Raw genomic sequence first — 19285 nt, 5'->3', positions numbered from 1 at the left:
GGGGGTTCCACGGGAAGCTGGAGGAGCTGTGGCCCTCACCCCCAGCCCGACACGTTCTTTTGCAATGCAGTGCTTTGCTGGCTCTGCTCTAACCAGTTCCTGTGTTCCGCATTTATTTTTATAGCCTGGGCTGATGAAATTGTTCCTTTAGTTCCTTCAACACCCTAAATAACATTTGGATTTCTCTTTGAGCTTGTTTAGCACAGATACTTATTAAGCTCCCCGCAGCAAAATCTTTGTTGTTATAGTCAAAAAAAAAAAAAAAAAAAAAGAGGCAATTTTAAACCATGGGATTGGGCTGATTTTAAAATCGAGCCGTAAAAATACACTTGCTGCATTTCTGCAGGGGAAATGTCCCATAACGACATCGTGGCTGCTCAATCCCATCGCTTTGCGGCTCACTGGGAATTACCTGGGATGCGACGGACCCTTGGGGCGGGAGCACAGAAAAGGGGCGATTTTACTCCTTTTAATGTGCTTTTCTTGCCAATTCTCAGTGACATTACAGGGTTTTGCTATGGCCGGGGTTTATCGGTGCCAGGCTGGAGGCTCCCAGCTCCCTCCGGGCGCTGAGCGGGAGCTCTGGGGGTGTTTTGGGTGTATTTTTGGGGTGTTTTTGGGGCGGGATGAGCCCCCCGGGACCCCGCTCCATGTGCTCGGGGGGGGGGGCGGGCACCGGCGTGAGGGGAGGCCCCGCCCCTCGGGGCAAGCCCCGCCCCTCCGCGCGCGCGCACCCGCGCTCTCCGCAGCGGCACTGCGGCGGCCGCGGCTTTTTACCTTATATGGTCATGGCAGCGCTCGCGGCCGCCGCGCTGATTGGCGGGGGCGGGGGCGCGGCGCGGCAAGTGCGCGGGAATTAACCCGTGAGCGCGGGAGTGAATTAACCCGTGTGTGAGAGCGGGAATTAATTAACCCGTGTGTGTGTGTGTGTGTGCGGGAATTAACCCGTGTGTGTCTGTGTGTGTATGGGAATGAATTAACCCGTGTGTGTGTGTGTGTGTGTGTGTGGGAATGAATTAACCCGTGTGTGTGTCTGCGGGAATTAACCCGTGAGCGCGGGAGAGAACCCGTGTGTGAGAGCGGGAATTAATTAACCCGTGTGTGTGTGTGTGTGTGTGTGTGTGTGCGGGAATTAACCCGTGTGTGTGTGTGTGTGTGTGTGTGTGTGTGAATGAATTAACCCGTGTGTGTGTGTGTGTGTGTGTGTGTGTGTGTGTGTGTGTGTGTGTCTGCGGGAATTAACCCGTGAGCGCGGGAGAGAATTAAGCCGTGTGTGTGCGGGAATGAATTAACCCGTGTGTGTGTGTGCGCGGGAGTGAATTAACCCGTGTGTGTGGGAATTAACCCGTGTGTGTGGGAATTAACCCGTGTGTGTATGAATTAACCCATGTGAGTGTGTGCGCGGGAATTAACCCGTGTGAGTGTGTGCGCGGGAATTAACCCGTGTGTGTGCGCGGGAATTAACTCGTGTGTGTGCGCGGGAATGAATTAACCCTTGTGTGTGTGTGGGAATTAACCCGTGTGTGCGGGAATGAATTAACCGTGAGCGCAGGAATTAACCCGTGAGCGCGGGGATTCATTAACCCGAATTCATTTACCCATATGCGGGATATAACCCGTGTGTGTGCCCGAATTAACCCGTGTCACCCACGTCCCCGCCGCCTCCCCAGCTCCCCCGTGCTGTCGGGGGTCTCTCCGTCCCCTTGCACCAATGGCAGGCCCAGGAGCTGCATCCTCTTCCCTCCCTGCATCCTCTTTCCATCCCCGGAGCAGCGTGGCCGAGCCGGCTTTGCTGCTGTGGAAATGCTTTGTGCGAGCTTCCTGTTTTCCTGCACGCACATGTGCAGGGGCTTTGCCAGGAATCGCCATTCCCATGCTCCGGCAGGAGCTGCTGAGCATCAGACAATCTGAATTCCCACAGGTTGCTCGGTCTGGGGGTTTGGCCTCTGTTGGAATGAGCCACATAGTTTGGGAAAGCTGTAATTCCTCCCGGTCAGGGTTGTGGAGGTGATAAGAGTCAAGATAATCAGTGTTAACTCTGCTCACCAGAGGAGCTGGAAACTTCACTGCTTGTTCTGGGCTGTGGTTGTACAGTTGGTTTTCTCTGAGGGAAATCTCTGAGTACACAGGGAAGGTACCAGATAAAAATTCCTTGGGTTTCCTGATATGTTGGGCAGGATAACTTGGAAACACCTGGATTCAGCGGGTGGTTCTGGTGCTGGATGTGTGCTCCAGCAGGACTAGAGAAAAACTTCTTTTTTCCCATCCTCCTTCTTCCCTTCCCATCCTGTGCAGTTTTTATCTGCACAGAAAAACCTGCTGCAAATGTTCCTTTTTGTTTGAGTTCATGCAGAAAGATCCATTCAGCCACGAGCTGTGTTACATAAGGCTTTTACCAGAGGTTTATTCAGTCCCTTTTGGATGTGGCTTTAATTAGATTTTTCCATTTTCCTGATCCCTTCGTGCACCCCCTTCCCAGCAGGATCTGGGATCAGATGGTGCCCTCAGAGGCAATTAGCATGTGGGTGGGGGCGTGCACACCTCGGGAATGATCTCCTCCAAGGAATATGTTGTTCTACAAGTGACAGGCCTTGGTGTTCATCCATGAGAGCTGTTAAGCAGCTCTTCCCAATTCCTATTCCACCAGGAAGGATTTGAGGGAAAGGAAATCATCTTTTTCTGAACTGTGTGTAGAATAAAACCAGGAGGTTTTTGCTGTGATGGGTTTATTGAGCCTTTCCTGCCATTTTAGGGGGAGTGTGATGGATTTTGTCCTTTTATTTCACCTTGGATTTTCCTCTATAAAAAGAAGTTTCTATTTATCACTGTCAGCTTGATTCCAATGGATCATCAGGTTCTAATGCAGTAGGGAAGAGAGGGCAGCAGAGGGGCTAATGGATCTCATTCCTCCAGGGAAAAAAGCAGCAAATTCCATCCCCTGTCTTACAGCCAGAGGTTTGTACAAATATCTCTGCAATTTTAAGGGTTTGTCCAATAATAAAAATTGAAGTTTTACTTGGTGGAGCTCTGGATTATGTGTTCCCAGCTCATGGGGATGATTTTTGTGGATTCTTGTGGATCTTTGTCTCCTTGCCCAGCAGATCTGCGCTCTCTGGGTGGATGCTCATCCTCTGAACAGCAGCAGGATTTTTCCACTTTATCCAGAGCCCTCAGCTTCTGGGATACCCATTGGCTTTCCTGCAGTTGGGAAGGAGCAGGGGGATGAATTGCTTTGGAAATTATATTTTAGAGAGGGAAAAAAGCACTACTTCTGTCCCTTTTAATTGTAATGTCATTTCTGGGACAGATATCTATGGAAATGCTGGGGCTGAGCTCCTCTCCCAGCTCCTAGTGCTGGGATTTTGCAGGTTGGGTTGGTTGTGAGGGCTGTTTTGTGTTGTTTTTTTGGGATTTTTTTAAAATTTTTAAAGCCAGCATGTGTCCATTCTGTGGCAGCCTGGGATGGAATCACAGAATCATGGAATCCTTGAGGTTGGAAAAGCCCTCCAAGCTCATCAAGTCCAACCTTTGGCCAAGTGAACCACATCACAAAATGCTCCAACTTCTTGTATTTTAACATTTCCAGGGATGGTGACTCCCCCACTTCCCTGGGGAGCCTCTTCCATGCTTGCCCACCCTTCCAGTGTGGAAATTTTCCCCAATATCCAGTGTCACAGCCCTGCAGCTGCCAAGGTGACAACAGGAGCACTGCTGAGGGATTCTTGGAGAGCACAGTGGCCTCTTATTGCCTGACTTTGCAGTGGATCTTTAGGGAATAACACTTCCTAATCTTCCAGATTAGTTCAGGATGCCTGATGGCTGCTGGGCATGGGCAGGAATTTCCATTTCACCCCAATTTTCTCCCAGTTGCCTCCTCCAGGCCCAGCTGCTGCAGCCAGAGATGGAGGCTCAGTGCTCAGAAGTTCCCTGGATGAAATTCAGGAGTGTTTTTTTTTTGAGGAAAACCCACAATTTAAAGAAAAGAGGAGTATTTTCTCTAGCAGAGAAAAGGTGCAGTGGGTTGGGGTTTCAAACTTTGCAGTTGTGACCTGATTTCCTTCCTCAAACTTGTGCAGAGTGAGGGGGGGGAGCTGCTTTGGCTTGTGCAACTCGATGCCACTTCCCTAATTTAAATGGAGATTTCAAGGAGCACAGCCATGGGCTGGGGAAGCAGCTGTTCTCCCTGATATTTTTACCATAATCCATGAGCTGTTTCCTGCCACCAAATGCCCTTTTCTGGCAGAGAAACGATCACAAGACACTCAAATTAATTCATAAAACTCCTACTTTTAGGAGCACTTCTTGTGTTGCTTATCCATCCCTTTTTGATTTAATCATAATTTTTTTCTTCTCATCTGTCACTTTTTTTTTTCTGGTCTGGGTTTAATATTTCTGATGATTTAACTATTTTTTAAATTTAATCTGGAATACATTAAATACATTAACGTTTAATTTTAATAATTTCAATTATTTAATAAGGCAGATTCACCCCTTGCTGAGTGTGTATTCAGAAAACACCATCTTTATTAAAAAATCCTCATATTCACCTTTTTGACCAACATTTTATAAAATACAACTCCAGATTTCAAAAGTTATCAGGGGATGTGTCAAACCACAACCCCAGTGGATTATGAGGATTGAATTTCTTGAAGTTAATTTTAAGCTGTGTATCAGCACTTGAGATTTATTTCAAATCCTCTCCTAATTATAAGATTACATTTTCCAAATAAATAAATAAATCCCCAAACCTGGGAGCATTAGGGTAGCATGGAAACACACCCAGCTGCCAAACCTCGTGGTGTCCTGATTGTAAAATAATTGTGTTGAAAACCATGGGATTGGTGATTTTTTGCAGCCTGGTGGGTTTTTATAACCCTAGTGCAGCTTTCCCTTTTGGCAAATCCCTGAAAATACTGATTTTTCTGAGCACAGTGCAGTGCTGGGAATTGGGGTTCTCTGCTCCAGGGGGCAGAATCTGATGGAGGAATCTCCGTGAGGAGGAACCCGATGGATGGAATTTGCAAAAGCGATGCTGAGAGGTGGTAAAACACATCCCTGAGGTCAAAGCTGCTCATTGCTCACTCTGAGGGCTCAGCCCTGAGGTGGTGCTGAGGGTGGCTGTCCTGTGCTGTCCCCTGTGGGGTGACAAGGCTCTGCTGGAGGTGTTGGTGACGAGGGGCGGATGCGGCGCCGAGCTCTCGGAACGTGCTCAGGAAGACACCGCGGTTTCCTCTGCTCTGCAGAGACCGTTTGGTGCCTCTGACCACAAGGCAGGAGCTTCTCCCCAAGGGTTGGAGCTCCTGCTCGCCCTGCTGGGGCCTCCTGCAGCACTTTTATGTCCTTATTTAGTCTCGTTTTGGTGTTTGCTGCTCATTTTTGTACATCCCCAGAGGCGGCCGAGGAAGGGCCGGACGTGGCACGCGGGGCTCTGGGCTGGGTGACAAGGTGGGGATTGCTCACAGGTTGGGTCATCTTGGGGGGCTTTGCAACCTGAATGATTCTGGGATTATTCCTGAATGATTCTGGGATTATTCCTGAATGATTCTGGGATTATTTCCAACCTGAATGATTCTGAGGTAATTTCCAACCTGAATGATTCTGGGATTATTTCCAACCTGAATGATTCTGGGATTATTCCTGAATGATTCTGGGATTATTCCTGAATGATTCTGGGATTATTCCTGAGTGATTCTGGGACAGTTTCCAGCCTGAATGATTCTGGGATTATTCCTGAATGATTCTGAGATAATTTCCAACCTGAATGATTCTGGGATTATTCCTGAATGATTCTGGCATTATTCCTGAATGATTCTGGGATAATTTGCAACCTGAATGATTCTGGGATAGTTTCCAGCCTGAATGATTCTGGGATTATTCCTGAATGATTCTGGGATTATTCCTGAATGTTTCTGGGATAATTTCCAACCTGAATGTTTCTGGGATTATTTCCAACCTGAATGATTCTGGGATTATTCCTGAATGATTCTGGGATTATTTCCAACCTGAATGATTCTGGGATTATTCCTGAATGGTTCTGGGATTATTCCTGGTGAGCAGCAGAGTCTATCCTCTCAATCCCAAGTGAAGATGTTGATGCCCCTGGGCTCTTCATCTCCCTGGGATTGTCTTCTTCTGCCAGATCCCATGGAGATGCTGTGTGGGACATCTCCTGCTCTGCTTTGTCCTCTCTCCCTTGGTTTGAGAATTCTTTGTGGATAAACAAGCCTGAGGTTGCTGCCTCTCCCCCACTGCTGCTAAATAACATCTCCTTTCCCCGTTGTCCCTGTCTGTTCCCTGTTGGAAATGGGGTTTGGTGTCACTGTCGTGGTGCAGGTGGGACAGGGCTGTCTGTAGGTGATGCACAGGGAATTCTGTCCCTCTGCCCTGCTCAGGTGAGACCCCACCTGCAGCACTCTGGAGTTCCAGCACAGGAAGGACATGGAACTCTTGGAGAGAGTCCAGAGGAGGCCATGGAGATGCTCTGAGCTGAGGGAGCTGGGGGTGTTCACCTGGAGAAGGCTCCAGGGAGACCTCAGAGCCCCTTCCAGTGCCTAAAGGAGCTCCAGGAAAGCTGGAGAAGGATTTGGGATAAAGGATGGAGTGACAGGACCTAGGGGAATGACTTTAAGACAACAGAGGGTAGATTTATATGGGATTTTGGGAAGAAATTCCTGCCTATGAAGGTGCTGAGGCCCTGGCTCAGGTTTCCCAGAGAAGCTGTGGCTGCCCCTGGATCCCTGGAAGTGTCCAAAGCCAGGTTGGATGGAGCTCAGATGGTGGAAGGTGTCCCTGCCCGTGACAGGGACTGGATGATCTTTAAAGTCCTTCCAACCCAACCCCTTCCATGATTCTGGAAGCTCTCTGCTCCTCGTGGAAGTGCAGGATCCTGGTTTAGGAGCCAAGCTCCATCTCAGGTGGTGGGAAGCAGCTCCTGGGTGTCACTGCTGTCACAGGCTCTTGGCTGCTCCTGCTCAGCCTGTGCAGGTTCATCATGATCAAAACTGAAAGGTGAAGTTTGGGGTTTAATTTGCTGAAATTAATATTTTTTTTTTGCCTCCCCACAGTAATAAATGACTGTAAAAGCCCAAAACTGAGCTGACAAGTGCTTGTGCAGCCTGGAAATAGTTACCAGGAGCTCCTCCTGGAGGATCCCACTGATTCCTGCCAGGGAGCCAGAACAGGCAGTCCCTGACATTTTACATTATTATTCCTATTTTTCCTTTTTGGTGCAGGCCTGTATTTGTCTGTGGCCTGTCATGTGCCTTCTGCAGTTCATGTGCTCTGCATGGTTCTCCTTTTAATTGAGTAAATTAAAATGGATGAATTCTACATGGCAGTTGGGTGTATTAATTTTTTAAATCCTATTTCACATTATGGCATCCAAGAGGGATTACACAGGCTTTAATTTTTGAATGGCAGGTTTATGGCTTTCCATCTCCAACTCTTCCCCTTTTAATAATTCCACAAGCAGTTGAATCACTGAGTCTTTTTTTATTTTTGAAGCCTAAATTTGGCCTTTTAGATGCTATTGGGATTTTTTTTGGGATCAATGTCTTGTTTTGCTGTTTGTGGAAGGCTCCAGGTCAGTCATCCTCTAAAGCCAATGTCCAGCATTATTCTGGTTATCAGCCTTGAATAGGAGGGTGGGAGGCATAAATTAAGGAATGTCACCTCCAAGGTTGGGGAATGTTCCCATCCAATGGCACAAGTGAAATTCCAAGCATTTCTTCTGCATGTTTAAACACAAAAGGAGACAACCCCATCCCAGACCTCTCCCTGCTGTGTCTCTTCTCCCATCACTCATCATGAAAAGGTCATTCCCTGGAAACAAAACCCCATGGAGCAGGACCAGGGGTGAGGCTGTGGAAGTGGAGGAGTTTCCTCCTCACCCTGCTGTTATTGCTGTGCATCTTCAGCATTGTAAATATTGCTTCCCTTGTGGCCAAGAGAGAGGATGATGAGGGTGATTTTCCTTTTCCTTCTTTGTGGGATCAGGTCTTTCAGGGGCTCCTCAGCAAAATGTAGACTCAGGGGCAGAATTGATGTTTCAGCATCACTGGATTTGTGCCAGTTCAGGTTTAGGTGGCTCATTAGCTCATTTTCTTGGAAATGTTATCCTTGTAGGGAGCTTGGCATTGGTGGCCTCGGTCCTTTGGCCATGGAGAGGTTGGTGTGGCTGTCACAGTCCATGTTGGCAGCTTTTATTCCTCAAAACAAATTTTCCTCTGCACAACTGCATCCTAAAATCTTCCCATCCAAGCAAAATCCTTCTGTTTTAAGAAACCAAGCAGACCTGGTGAATTCAGTGACCAGCAGTGCCCTCCAATGACATTTTTAGCTTGCTTGTCTTCAGCTCTCTCTGTTGAGAAGCACAGAGGAAACCAGAACTTTGCTCTTCCCAAAAAGCTGGGATGGAAAAAGGGATGGTGTGGCAGCAGGTGCTGAGATGTGGAATCACAGCCCAGCTGTGCTGGATCTCTGAACCCTTTCCTTTGCTCCATGGGGAGCTTCCAGCTCATTGATGCTGGAGAGCTGCTGGTCTGTTCCTCTGCTGATCCACGAGTTCAACTCTCATGGAATTGTGGATATGAAAGAGCAAACAGAGGGTTGGGAAGCACCTTCCTTCAGGATATCACAGCTCTCTTTCTTCTTCTTCTTCTTCCCTCCAGACAGGCAGGATTGACAAGTCCTACCCCACAGTGTGTGGGCACACGGGGCCGGTGCTGGACATCGACTGGTGTCCCCACAATGACCAGGTCATCGCCAGCGGCTCCGAGGACTGCACTGTCATGGTGAGTGTCCCTTCTGGGGTGGGCTTTGCTCCTGCTCCAAAGGATGCTGGAATTCCTGGAGGTGTCTCCAGGAACCTTCTGTTCCGAGGTGAGGTGAGGGCAGAGTTGTCGTGGAAGGGTTTGGTTGGAAGGGACTTAAAGCTCATCCCATTCCAACACCTTCCATGGACCAGGTTGCTCCAAGCCCTGTCCAGCCTGGCCTTGGACACTTCCAACCTGTGCCAGAGCCTCACCACTCTCACAGTGAAGAATTTTTTTCCATTTTTCCTTCCCCTTGGTATTTGTTTGCTGTTTGGGAAGAGGAATGAGAGTGCTGGTCTGTGGTGAGGTGTTCTGATTTGTTGAGCTTTGAGAAGACAGATGGCTCCTTACCTCAGATATCCCAATGGATGTAGAGGTGTGTGTTGGGAAGAGGTAGGGATTGAAAGGGAATGAGGTTGGGAAGAGGAAGGAATTGGAAGGGAATGAGCCCTGCTCATTGGTAGGAGCAGGGCATGGATGTGAGGAGCCCAGGGATCCAGAGTTGGAAGGTTCCAAGATTCCTTCCACCCTTGATTTAAGGAAGTTGCTTGAAATTTTCCCTGTATCTCCCAGTTTTGAGCAGGTGTCAAAAGGTCTGTTTTTAATAAATAAATAAAAATAATTTCACAAATTCTGCACCTGCCAGCCTTGGATTTAGACCTGTTTTAAGTCAGTGATGGCCCAGCCGGGCTCGCTCCGTGACGGATGTGGAATCCCACGTATGCAAACACAGCAGAATAAGTGAAAGAAAATCCTTGGAAGATGAAATAATGCCAAATAACTCCAGGGATCTTTGGCCATATTTAGAAATGCTGTAGGCTGAATGTTATATTGAAATCTTATTATAGATCATGTCAGATAAATTCCTTTGCTTCTGTTCATCGTTAAAATGTTTGGGAGGGGATTCATCCCAAGAGGCTTTTCCTGGGACAGCTCTTGCCTGTGATCTCTCAGTCTTGGAAGCTGAAACATGTTAACAAAATGGGCTATATTTAATATTAAACAAAACAACAACTTCTGTGTTAGCAACTCTCACTACTGGGCTGGAACTGAGCTTTGGAAGGATGCAGGAATGTTTCTCCAACCAGAATGGAGAAGGGCTGCACATTGGGAATGTTTGTGAAATGTGAGCATCAGTGAAGGGCCAGATCTGCCTCCTTGGAGGCAAAATAAGTCTGTAATCCAAGTGCAATGAGAAATATGTTGGGAGGCTCCAGAGGGACTGAATTGTGGAGAAAAACTGACAGAGTTCAGTTGCAAGTTGTCCAAGTGGCCAAGCTCTCTCCCTCCCACCATCCCAAACCCACTGTGTCCCTCACACCATCTTGATGGGGACACAAACTGCAGGAATCTGCACCTCCTGCTGGACTCTGGGGGTTCTCCACCCATCCCAAGGTGGGGATGAGCTTTCCATACATCCCTGGAGGCAGGAACTGTGTGGGAAGGAGGGTGGAGCAAGGTGGAGCCCTCTGGGGGTTTTGTGTTTGATGTGACCTGTCTGGAGTGGAAGGGGAAATAGGAGAGTCCTTGCTGCACTTCCAGGATCAGGGATGTGCAGGGTTTGGGAGATGCTGGGGGTGTGTCAGCTGGAGGTTTGGAATGGGAGATGATGGATCCCAAGTCGTTCAGCACAGTTGGGAACTGCACATCCCAAAGAACACCCCTGGCTTGGACTTTTGGGAATGAGCTAATGAGCTTTCCCAATTTTAATTGATTTTCTGGCCTGGCATGGAGAGTTCAGTGTCCTTTTTTCCTGGAGAAAGGGTTTGGGTTCTGATTCCTGAGCAGAATAAACCCAGGGAGCTTTACAGGACACGAGGCTGCTCGTGGGCTCCGAGCTCTGCTGATGGGAGGCACAGAAAGTGACGTGGGGGATTCTGTGCAATTCTAGCTGCTGGAGAAAAATCCTGGTTCTTAAAGACCATCTGTGCCCTGGCACTCAGGGATTTAGGATCTCACAAGAAATCTCAGCTACGTCAGCTAGACGTGTATTGAGGGGGGAGAGCGTGGATTTGGGATGGTGTGAGGGAGAAAATGTGAATTTGGGATGTTATTGAGGGAGAAAATGTGGATTTGGGGTGGTATTGAGGGGGAGAATGTGGATTTGGGATGGTGTGAGGGAGAAGATGTGGATTTGGGATGGTGTGAGGGGGAGAATGTGGATTTGGGGTGGTATTGAGGGGGAGAATGTGGATTTGGGGGAGGATATTGACGGGGAGAATGTGGATTTGCCATGGTATTGAAGGGGAGAATATGGATTTGGGATGATCTAAGGGAAGGAACGTGGATTGGGGACTGTGTGAGGGAGAGAGCATGGATTTGGGATAGTGTTGAGGGATAGAACATGAATTTGGGGTGGTATTGAAGGATAGAATATGGATTTGGGGATGGTATTGAGGGATAGAATACGGATTTGGGATGGTATTGAGGGATAGAATATGGATTTGGAATGGTATTGAGGGATAGAATACAGATTTGTGATAATATTGAGGGATGGAGTACAGGTTTGGGATGGTATTGAGGGATAGAACATGGATTTGAGGTGCAAACCGCTGTCTCCAGGTGGACAGGGCTCATTCCCTGCAGCCATAAATCTGCAGCCCCCCTGTGGCACAAGGAAGCTTCACTTGGCCCTATCCAAAGCCAGAAACCTTTTCCTCTAAAGAAATTCCCAGATTTTTACAAAACCTGTCCATAAACCTTGAACAGGTTTGGTGTTAGGAATACCAGACAGCATTGGAGACAAGACTGGGAAAGAGGAGAGGACCTGACATCCCTCTCCAAAGGGTTCCTTGCAAATACCTTCTGTGGCCTCTTCCCTTGGAGGAATTGTTTCTTTGTGCCAGCAAATGAGGAATTACTTAAATATTCCAGCTTGATGTTGTGCTAAATGGCTCTGATGTACTGCAGGCTTTTTGTTCAGCTGGAAAATGTTTTAGTGGATAAAGATTTCTAGATGGTATCGAGGCCCTTCCTCAGAGATGGAAAATTTTCTTCATCAGAAGGTGGATTTTAAGGAATTTGTGTGGAAAGGCCAGAGCAGAGCTCATGTGATGGAGCAAATTCCTTTAAAAATCAAAGAGAGCTCTTGCAGTGACCTGAGCCACCAAGCAGGGCAGGGGGAATGAGGAGAAGATGTGACCCTGCAGAAATGATGCACCAAGAGCCTCTTCCTGCAGGGCCATGGATAAATCCAGGCCCCAAATTCAGTTGTTTCCTTACTTAAAGTGATAAAAATTGATATATATGATGTAGGAAGTAATGCTTTTTATAAACATGGATTTAATCTTCTTTTCAACTTGTGCAGAGCCAGAGGAGGCCATTTTTGCTTCTCTTTAAAGGGGGTGAAAGAAAAGTTTGCTTTGTTTTCTTTCTCACATGCTGTTTGTGCAAAACCTTCCCCTCCTGCCCTTCCTGCAGCCCCAAACCTCTCCCTCAGCTGTGCCACCACTCCACTTCCTCTTGCACAAACAAACAGCCTTGATAACATCATAACCCCCTTGATAACAACATAAACCCCCCCAAAAACACTCAGACACCCACGGGAGGGAGAGCTGACAAACCCTTCCCAAAGCCCAGGCAATCCTGCAGCAATTTAAGGTTTCCTTGGAGTCATCCTGAGTCCTCCCTCTCGGCAGGGTAAGTCCTGCATCCAGAATTCTGTAATTTCCCTGTGAACCTGATTTGATCCCAGGCTGAGGCCAGACCCCCACCCTGTGCAGGAACGAGGGGCTGGGCCATGCCCTGACCTTCCACATTTGTTTCTTTGTTATTTTTGGGAATAGCAGGCAGGATTATTGGGGCAGTAGTCTGAAATCTGCCCAGGATTGCAGTGCTCTGCAGCTGCTCCCAGCTCTTTACCTGACAGAAAATTCCATCTGTCTCCAGTGGCTTTTAAAAAAAAAAAATCTTTTTCACTGGGATTTTGCCTCCCTTCCCTTTCCCACCCCTTGCACTTGCTGTCTCATGTTTAAATTTGGTTCTGGAGTTTTCTGGCTCCTTTGCACTTGCTCAGAGGGATCTCAGGATCCTTCCTGGCTGAGATGGTGCAGAACAGAACTGAGTCCTCCCCCTTGGCAGGGTAAATCCTGCATTCAAAGTTCTGTAATTTCCCTGTGAACCTGATTTGATCCTGGCTCTGCACAGACACCCCAGCAATCCCACTCTGTGCCTGAGAGCCTTGTCCAAAGGCTCTGGAGCTCTGGCAGCCTTGGGGCTGTGACCATTTTCACCCCTTGCAGTGGAATCCTTTCCTGGGGAAGTGTTCCCGTTGTGGTCATTCCTCCTGGAAGCTGAGGGTGTGGGAAGGAGGGCACTGGGAGCTGTGTCCATGAAAAGCTAAATCAGTTTTGGGTTCTTTAGAGGTGAGCTGGTACCCACTGAGAATCTCTGTATCTTGCTGGGTTTTTTTTCCAGTCCAAGTCATTTTCCTTTGAGAAGGGAAAAAGGGATGGGATTAGCACAAAAATCCACGTGTCCATCTCAGTCTGCCTCACTTCCTAAATCCACTCCCTCACATCCCACAGCTTGTTGGGCATGGTGGGCAGGGGCTGGCAAGCCCCATTCTCCCAACTCCAGGAAAAGCAAACAATGGGAAGCAAAGCAAACGTGCTCTAATGCTGCCACCTACCTACAGCAGCTCCAACTGCTCCCCGAGGAGCTCTCCCTGGAATTCCATGGCATTTTTTAATACACTCTATGTAGGTCAAATTCAATTCCAAGATGATTGTCCAGTGCTGAATTGCAGGAATAGTTTTGGTGGGGCTGATCCTGCCCTGGGGCTTTGGGGTGATGGGTTTGTCTGTCCCATCCCTGGTCGCTGCCAGCTGCAAAAGCCACCTCCCTCCTGCTGGAATTCCAGTGCTCTGGCATCCTTGGGGGGCTGTTCCTCCTCCTGGTGGCCCTTCCCTGAGGAAGTTTGCAACACAAGGGTTGTGTAACCAGGCAAGAAGTGAACAGGCAGAGCTGATTTGGGCTGCTCTGGCTTCTTCCAGGACCAAACTGCTCTTCCCTGATTAAATGGGATCCGGAAGAATCCTGAATCTAACAGGAAAATGAATTGCTGGTGTTCCTAAAATAATCAAAAGTAGGCAGTGGTAGAGCTGCAGCAGGACAGGCATAGTTTGGAAAGACAGCAGCTCTTTTCCATGGAATTGGAGCTGCAGGGGAGATTTTCCAGATTTCTTGGGGAGCAGGAGCAGAGTGGGTCTGTGCACATGGAAATACTGGGGCTGCACCATGAGGAGCTGTGGGTTTGTGCTGGCCCATGAGTGAGGAAGGATGTTCCTCGTGGATCAGCCAAGGGTTTATTGACAGCTGGGGGTGATTCCCTCCCTGATTCCCTCCCTGATTCCCTCCCTGTTTACACGGGACACTGACAGCTCCGGCGGCTGCGGGACGCGGGAAGCAGCCGAGCCACGCGCTCTGCAGAGGGGCTGCCCTTGCCTGAGCAGCTTTCCTTTGCTTTCCTGTCCCTCCCAGGTGTGGCAGATTCCCGAGAACGGGCTCACCCTGTCCCTGACAGAGCCTGTGGTAGTGCTAGAAGGCCATTCCAAGAGAGTTGGCATCGTGGCCTGGCATCCGACGGCGCGGAATGTGCTGCTCAGCGCAGGTAGGAGCACAGGAATGGGCATCAACAGCTCCTCTCCCTGCCTTCCTTCCTCTCCAGCTTTTCCTTCTTCCCTCTCCCAGCTGCTCAGATCCCTGGGTATCACAAGACCTGTGGCAGTAGCTGGGAGCACTGGGACACGTGGCTCACAGCCCCCTCTGTATCTCAGTCTTTTTTTATCTTCAGTTTACAGGGATAAGCACCAAGGAATTGTCTGGAATTGGAGTATGAAAGTTGTTCCAGACTTTATTTGGTCTGCAAGAACAATTTACATCTGCATTTCCCACATCCCTGTTCTTAGATACTTCTAGAACAGGCCCAAGTGTTTCTCTTTTCCCTTGATCCCTGCAAGGTATCCCAGAGTCCAGTTGTTCCTTCCACAAGCTCTCATGGTCAGCATTTTCCAAATTGTCTCCTTGGCACATACAGTCCATAGAATGAGATTCTTTTGACCACTGAAAATTAGTCACACCATTATGGAAATAAATTGGATAATTCATTATCCATTGGTACCATCTGAGACTTCCATAGGTTGGATCCCAAGGAAAGAAATGAGTCCTTTCAGCTGGATTGTTGGATGAGCTGGGTGTTTTCCATTGATAAAAATCCCTCCTGAGCTCCCAGTCTGGGTTTTGGTTTCCCCAAAAAACACTTTGGAGCTGCAGGGGGTTTATCCCTTGTTCCCCACCTCTGGCTTTGCCCCTGTGTCCCCCAGTTCTGTGACTGGAGCTGTTATTTCCCATTTCAGGCTGTGATAATGCCATCATCATCTGGAATGTGGGAACAGGAGAAGCCCTCATCAACCTGGATGACATGCACGTGGACATGATCTACAACGTGAGCTGGAATCGCAACGGCAGCCTCATCTGCACAGCTTCCAAAGACAAAAAAGTCCGAGTTATCGACCCGAGGAAACAAGAAATTGTTGCTGTAAGTTTGCTTAATCATTAAAGAAATAACTGGATTCACTCCAGTAGGAAGTGAAGAAAATATGGAAGAAATATGTGGGTTTTACACACCACGTTCAGTCTCTTTCTTCAGAAATTACAGGAGGAATAGTAGGAGTTGGAGGATTTGTCTGGGTTTATTGGGATTAGTGTTTGAACTGGGATTTTAGGGCTCAGTTTTAAACCTGCAGGAGTGTAATTCCACATCTAATCCTTTTGTATAATTACAGTTCCAGAGTTGTGCATGCAAAGCAGAGCTTTAGTTGTAGCTTACAAAGAGGTTTTCCTTCAGCCTTGCAAGAGGCAAAGCTGGAATGAGCCAGGAATGTCCCCTTCTCCCCTGGCTCAGTGTTTGGGCTCTTCCCTCAGGCAGCAGGGGAGGAGAGCTGGGTGTTGGAGAGGAGCAGTGTGTCCAGAGAGGAGCCACCACTCCAAGGGTTTTTCTGTTCACTGCTGATCCTGATCTGCTCCTCTCTTCCAGGAGAAGGAGAAAACCCACGAGGGAGCCCGGCCCATGCGAGCCATTTTCCTGGCGGACGGGAACATCTTCACCACCGGCTTCAGCCGCATGAGCGAGCGGCAGCTGGCCCTGTGGAACCCGGTACGAGCCCAGCCTGCATCCCTGGGCTCCTCACATCCATGGCCTGCTCCTCCCAACCCAGCCCTGCAGCCATGGAATCCTGGAATGGGTTGGGTTGGGTTGGATGGGGCATTAAAGCAAATCCCGTTCCAATCTCTGGGCAGGGACACCTTCCACCAGCCCAGGTTGCTCAAAGTCCATCCAAACAGGGTTGGAGCAGCCACAGCTTCTCTGGGGTCTTCTTCAGGGCTTCACCACCCTCACAGAGAAGAATTCCTTCCTAAATTCATAGTTTATATACTTGAGATTATTCCCACTCCATCTGCTGCCTGCTCCTGCTTCCATGATTTTGGCTGTGTGGTCACTCAGTGAAGGAACTGAGCAGGAGCTGCAGGTTGGAAGTGCCTGGGAAGATGCACAGAGAGCAGAGGGGCTGTGGGAAGGTCACTTCTCTCTGTGCATTGTGGAGAGCAGGCCAGCAGCAATCCCAGGAGGGTTCAGGGTGGAAGGGACCACCTGGATTGTGTCCAGGTGGCTTTTGAGTGTCCCCAGGGAAGGAGCCTCTGTCCCATCTCCCATCCTACTGACACTAACTCACTGTGTCACATATTTCCCTTGACTTGGTGAATTTTCCTGGCTCCTGTTTTTATTTAATTTAGTGATTAAAATGCCCTTGGGGAATGAATCAGTTCATGAACATTCCCAGCATTTGTTGTAACACACGGATCCTTCTGGGTGGTGCAGACACCACTGGGAGCTCACTGCCTACAGAGTGTTAATAATTTAGACCCTCCCTCTATGAACAGAAGCTTTTCCAGTCTTTATTAACATCCCTGGCATTTTTATTTCCAGAAAAACATGGAGGAGCCAATAGCCCTTCACGAGATGGACACCAGCAATGGGGTCCTGCTGCCCTTCTATGACCCAGACACCAACATCATTTACCTGTGTGGGAAGGTAAGGAGAGGCTTTGGAGGCACCTGGAGGGACTGGGGCCTGTGAAATGTTCCCCAAAATATCAGTGCTGCTGTGAATTTGGGGCTGCAGAGAGACCAGGCTGCTCTGGAAGGGGTTTGATCCTCATTCTGCAGAACCTGGGAAGGACCTGGATGTTTCTTGGAGATGGGTTAGGTAAAGCTGCTCCTAATGCAACAAGTCCCACACTGTTGCCTAAACATTTCTTGCTGGTGTTGACCTGGATGATTTTATACTGGCATGGGTGGAAGGTCCATTTTGGGTGTTGTCCTCCGTGTCCTCAGAGATGTTGGAGCATGTGGCAGCTCTCTGATTTTATGGGGTTAAAGATTAGAAAACTGGAATTAGGTCCTCCTTTCTAAAAGCAATTTGTAGGAATTTGGTGCCCACATGTGATGGACTCCTACAAGTAGGAGCCCAAGCCAAGATGAGCAAGGAATTACAAAGGAAGATCCACACAAGTATGTTCATAAATCCCATCTTTGTAGCAGCTGATGAGGAACATTTGGTTTCTGTCTGCCACCCCTCCTGCAGTTTCAGAGACAGCAGTGTGGTGGAGTTGCTTGGAATTAAGGATAAACTGGTTTATAGCATTTCTGCCTGATTGTGGCAGGAGGTTTTTCCACAAGAGGTGACTTGGGGCCACTCCCAGCCTGGGAGCAGAGCTCAATCCCTGTCCCACAGTGTTTGGAACAGGACTTGGAGGAATTGTTCAGTTGATGGACTCAGATTGTGGAGGGCTCCAAAAACAGCTGTGAGCTGTCGATGGCAGCATTCCTGGAAGGAAACAGGAGCAGCAGTGTGGGCACAGGTGCTGCAGCTTCTCCTGGGGTTCCTTGCAGGGTGACAGCAGCATCCGCTACTTCGAGATCACGGATGAGTCCCCGTACGTTCACTACCTCAACACCTTCAGCAGCAAAGAGCCGCAGAGGGGCATGGGGTTCATGCCAAAGAGGGGCCTTGATGTCAACAAGTGTGAGATTGCCAGGTGAGGAGAGCTCATCCCAGGGCTGGGAGCTGGGGCTGGGCATTTCAGGAGTGGTTACAGGAGCAGAGGAATGAGCACAGGGCAGTCGGGGTTCAGAAAACCTGGGGAGGGCAGGAAACATCTCAGGATGTCACTGTGGTGACATCACTGTTGTCTGGGAACATGAGCCATCTCTTCTCCCAGGAAACAAGTGATAGGACAAGGGGAAATGTCCTTGGATATTAGGAACAATTTCTTCATGGAAAGGGTGTTCAGGCATTGGAAGGGACTGCTCAGGGCAGGGGGGGAGTCCCCATCCAGGAGGGATTAACAGCACTTGGGAATGTGGGTTATGGTGGCCTTGGCAGTGCTGGGGGAATGGTTGGATTTGATGGTCTCAGGGATTTCTGTGGTTCCTTGGGGTTGCTCCTTTCCCATCTCCTCCATCTCCCTGATCCTCACTCCCTGTCCCACCTCTCCTCTTCCACCAGGTTCTTCAAGCTCCACGAGAGGAAGTGTGAGCCCATCATCATGACGGTTCCCCGCAAGGTGAGCACTGCCCTGGGGCCAGGCTTTGGAGCCAGCTCCTGCCTCCCAGAGCTCCTGACTGATCCATGTCTCCTGCCTTGCAGTCTGACCTCTTCCAGGATGATCTGTACCCGGACACAGCGGGCCCAGAAGCAGCTCTGGAAGCAGAGGAGTGGTTTGAGGGGAAGAACGCTGATCCTCTCCTCATCTCCTTGAAGCACGGGTACATTCCAGGCAAAAACAGGGATCTCAAGGTGGTCAAGAAGAACATACTGGACAACAAACCTGCTGGCAACAAGAAGGGTGATCTCATAAACGCTCCAAAGAAAGCAGTGGATGCCTCAAACTCCGTGAGTAAACTCCAGGAATTGTGGGAGTGATGGCCTCTGGTGGGAATGCCAGGGTGGGACCAGTGACAGGACCTGAGGGAATGGCTGGAGCTCTGCCAGGGGAAGGTTAGATTGGATATCAGGAAAAGATTCTTCTTCCCCCAGAGGGTGCTGGGACACTGACCAGGCTCCCCATGAGATGTCACAGCCCCAGGGACAGCCTGGGATTGTTGGGGTGTCCTGGGCAGGGCCAGGAGTTGGACTGGATGATCCCTGTGGGTCCCTTCCAACTTGGGATATTCCATGATTCTGTGATTTTAATGCTTCTGTAGACATGGAGGATTACTTGGAATTGCTTTTTCTAAATCACAGAACCACTAAATGTTTGAAAAGATTTTCAAGATCCCGCAGTCCAACCCTAATTCAAGATCCCCAAGTCCAGTCCTAACCCAGCACCAGCACCTTGTTCACCACTAATCCCTGTCCTTTGGGACAGAGAGGAAAGTATGGCTTTTATGGTCCTGGATGGGTGCACTGG

At 49.0% G+C, this 19285-nt stretch overlaps 1 protein-coding gene across 2 annotated transcripts in view; it reads left to right on the top strand.

Annotated features, from left to right (window-relative positions):
* Positions 1 to 19285, top strand: part of CORO1C (coronin 1C) — a 46899-nt gene that overhangs the window by 24942 nt on the left and 2672 nt on the right. For both annotated transcript variants that reach the window (XM_059485341.1, XM_059485340.1), the window contains exons 3-10: positions 8670 to 8792; positions 14295 to 14424; positions 15170 to 15351; positions 15850 to 15969; positions 16801 to 16905; positions 17766 to 17911; positions 18382 to 18439; positions 18523 to 18768. In XM_059485341.1, coding sequence (XP_059341324.1) covers positions 8670 to 8792; positions 14295 to 14424; positions 15170 to 15351; positions 15850 to 15969; positions 16801 to 16905; positions 17766 to 17911; positions 18382 to 18439; positions 18523 to 18768 — 1110 coding nt within the window. The remainder of the gene's footprint in view (positions 1 to 8669; positions 8793 to 14294; positions 14425 to 15169; positions 15352 to 15849; positions 15970 to 16800; positions 16906 to 17765; positions 17912 to 18381; positions 18440 to 18522; positions 18769 to 19285) is intronic.

The sequence above is a fragment of the Ammospiza nelsoni genome, chromosome 18, assembly GCF_027579445.1.
Source record: "Ammospiza nelsoni isolate bAmmNel1 chromosome 18, bAmmNel1.pri, whole genome shotgun sequence".
Taxonomy (NCBI): domain Eukaryota; kingdom Metazoa; phylum Chordata; class Aves; order Passeriformes; family Passerellidae; genus Ammospiza; species Ammospiza nelsoni.
The sequence above is the reverse complement of the archived record's forward strand: the minus strand, read 5'-3'. Positions and strand labels throughout refer to the sequence as shown.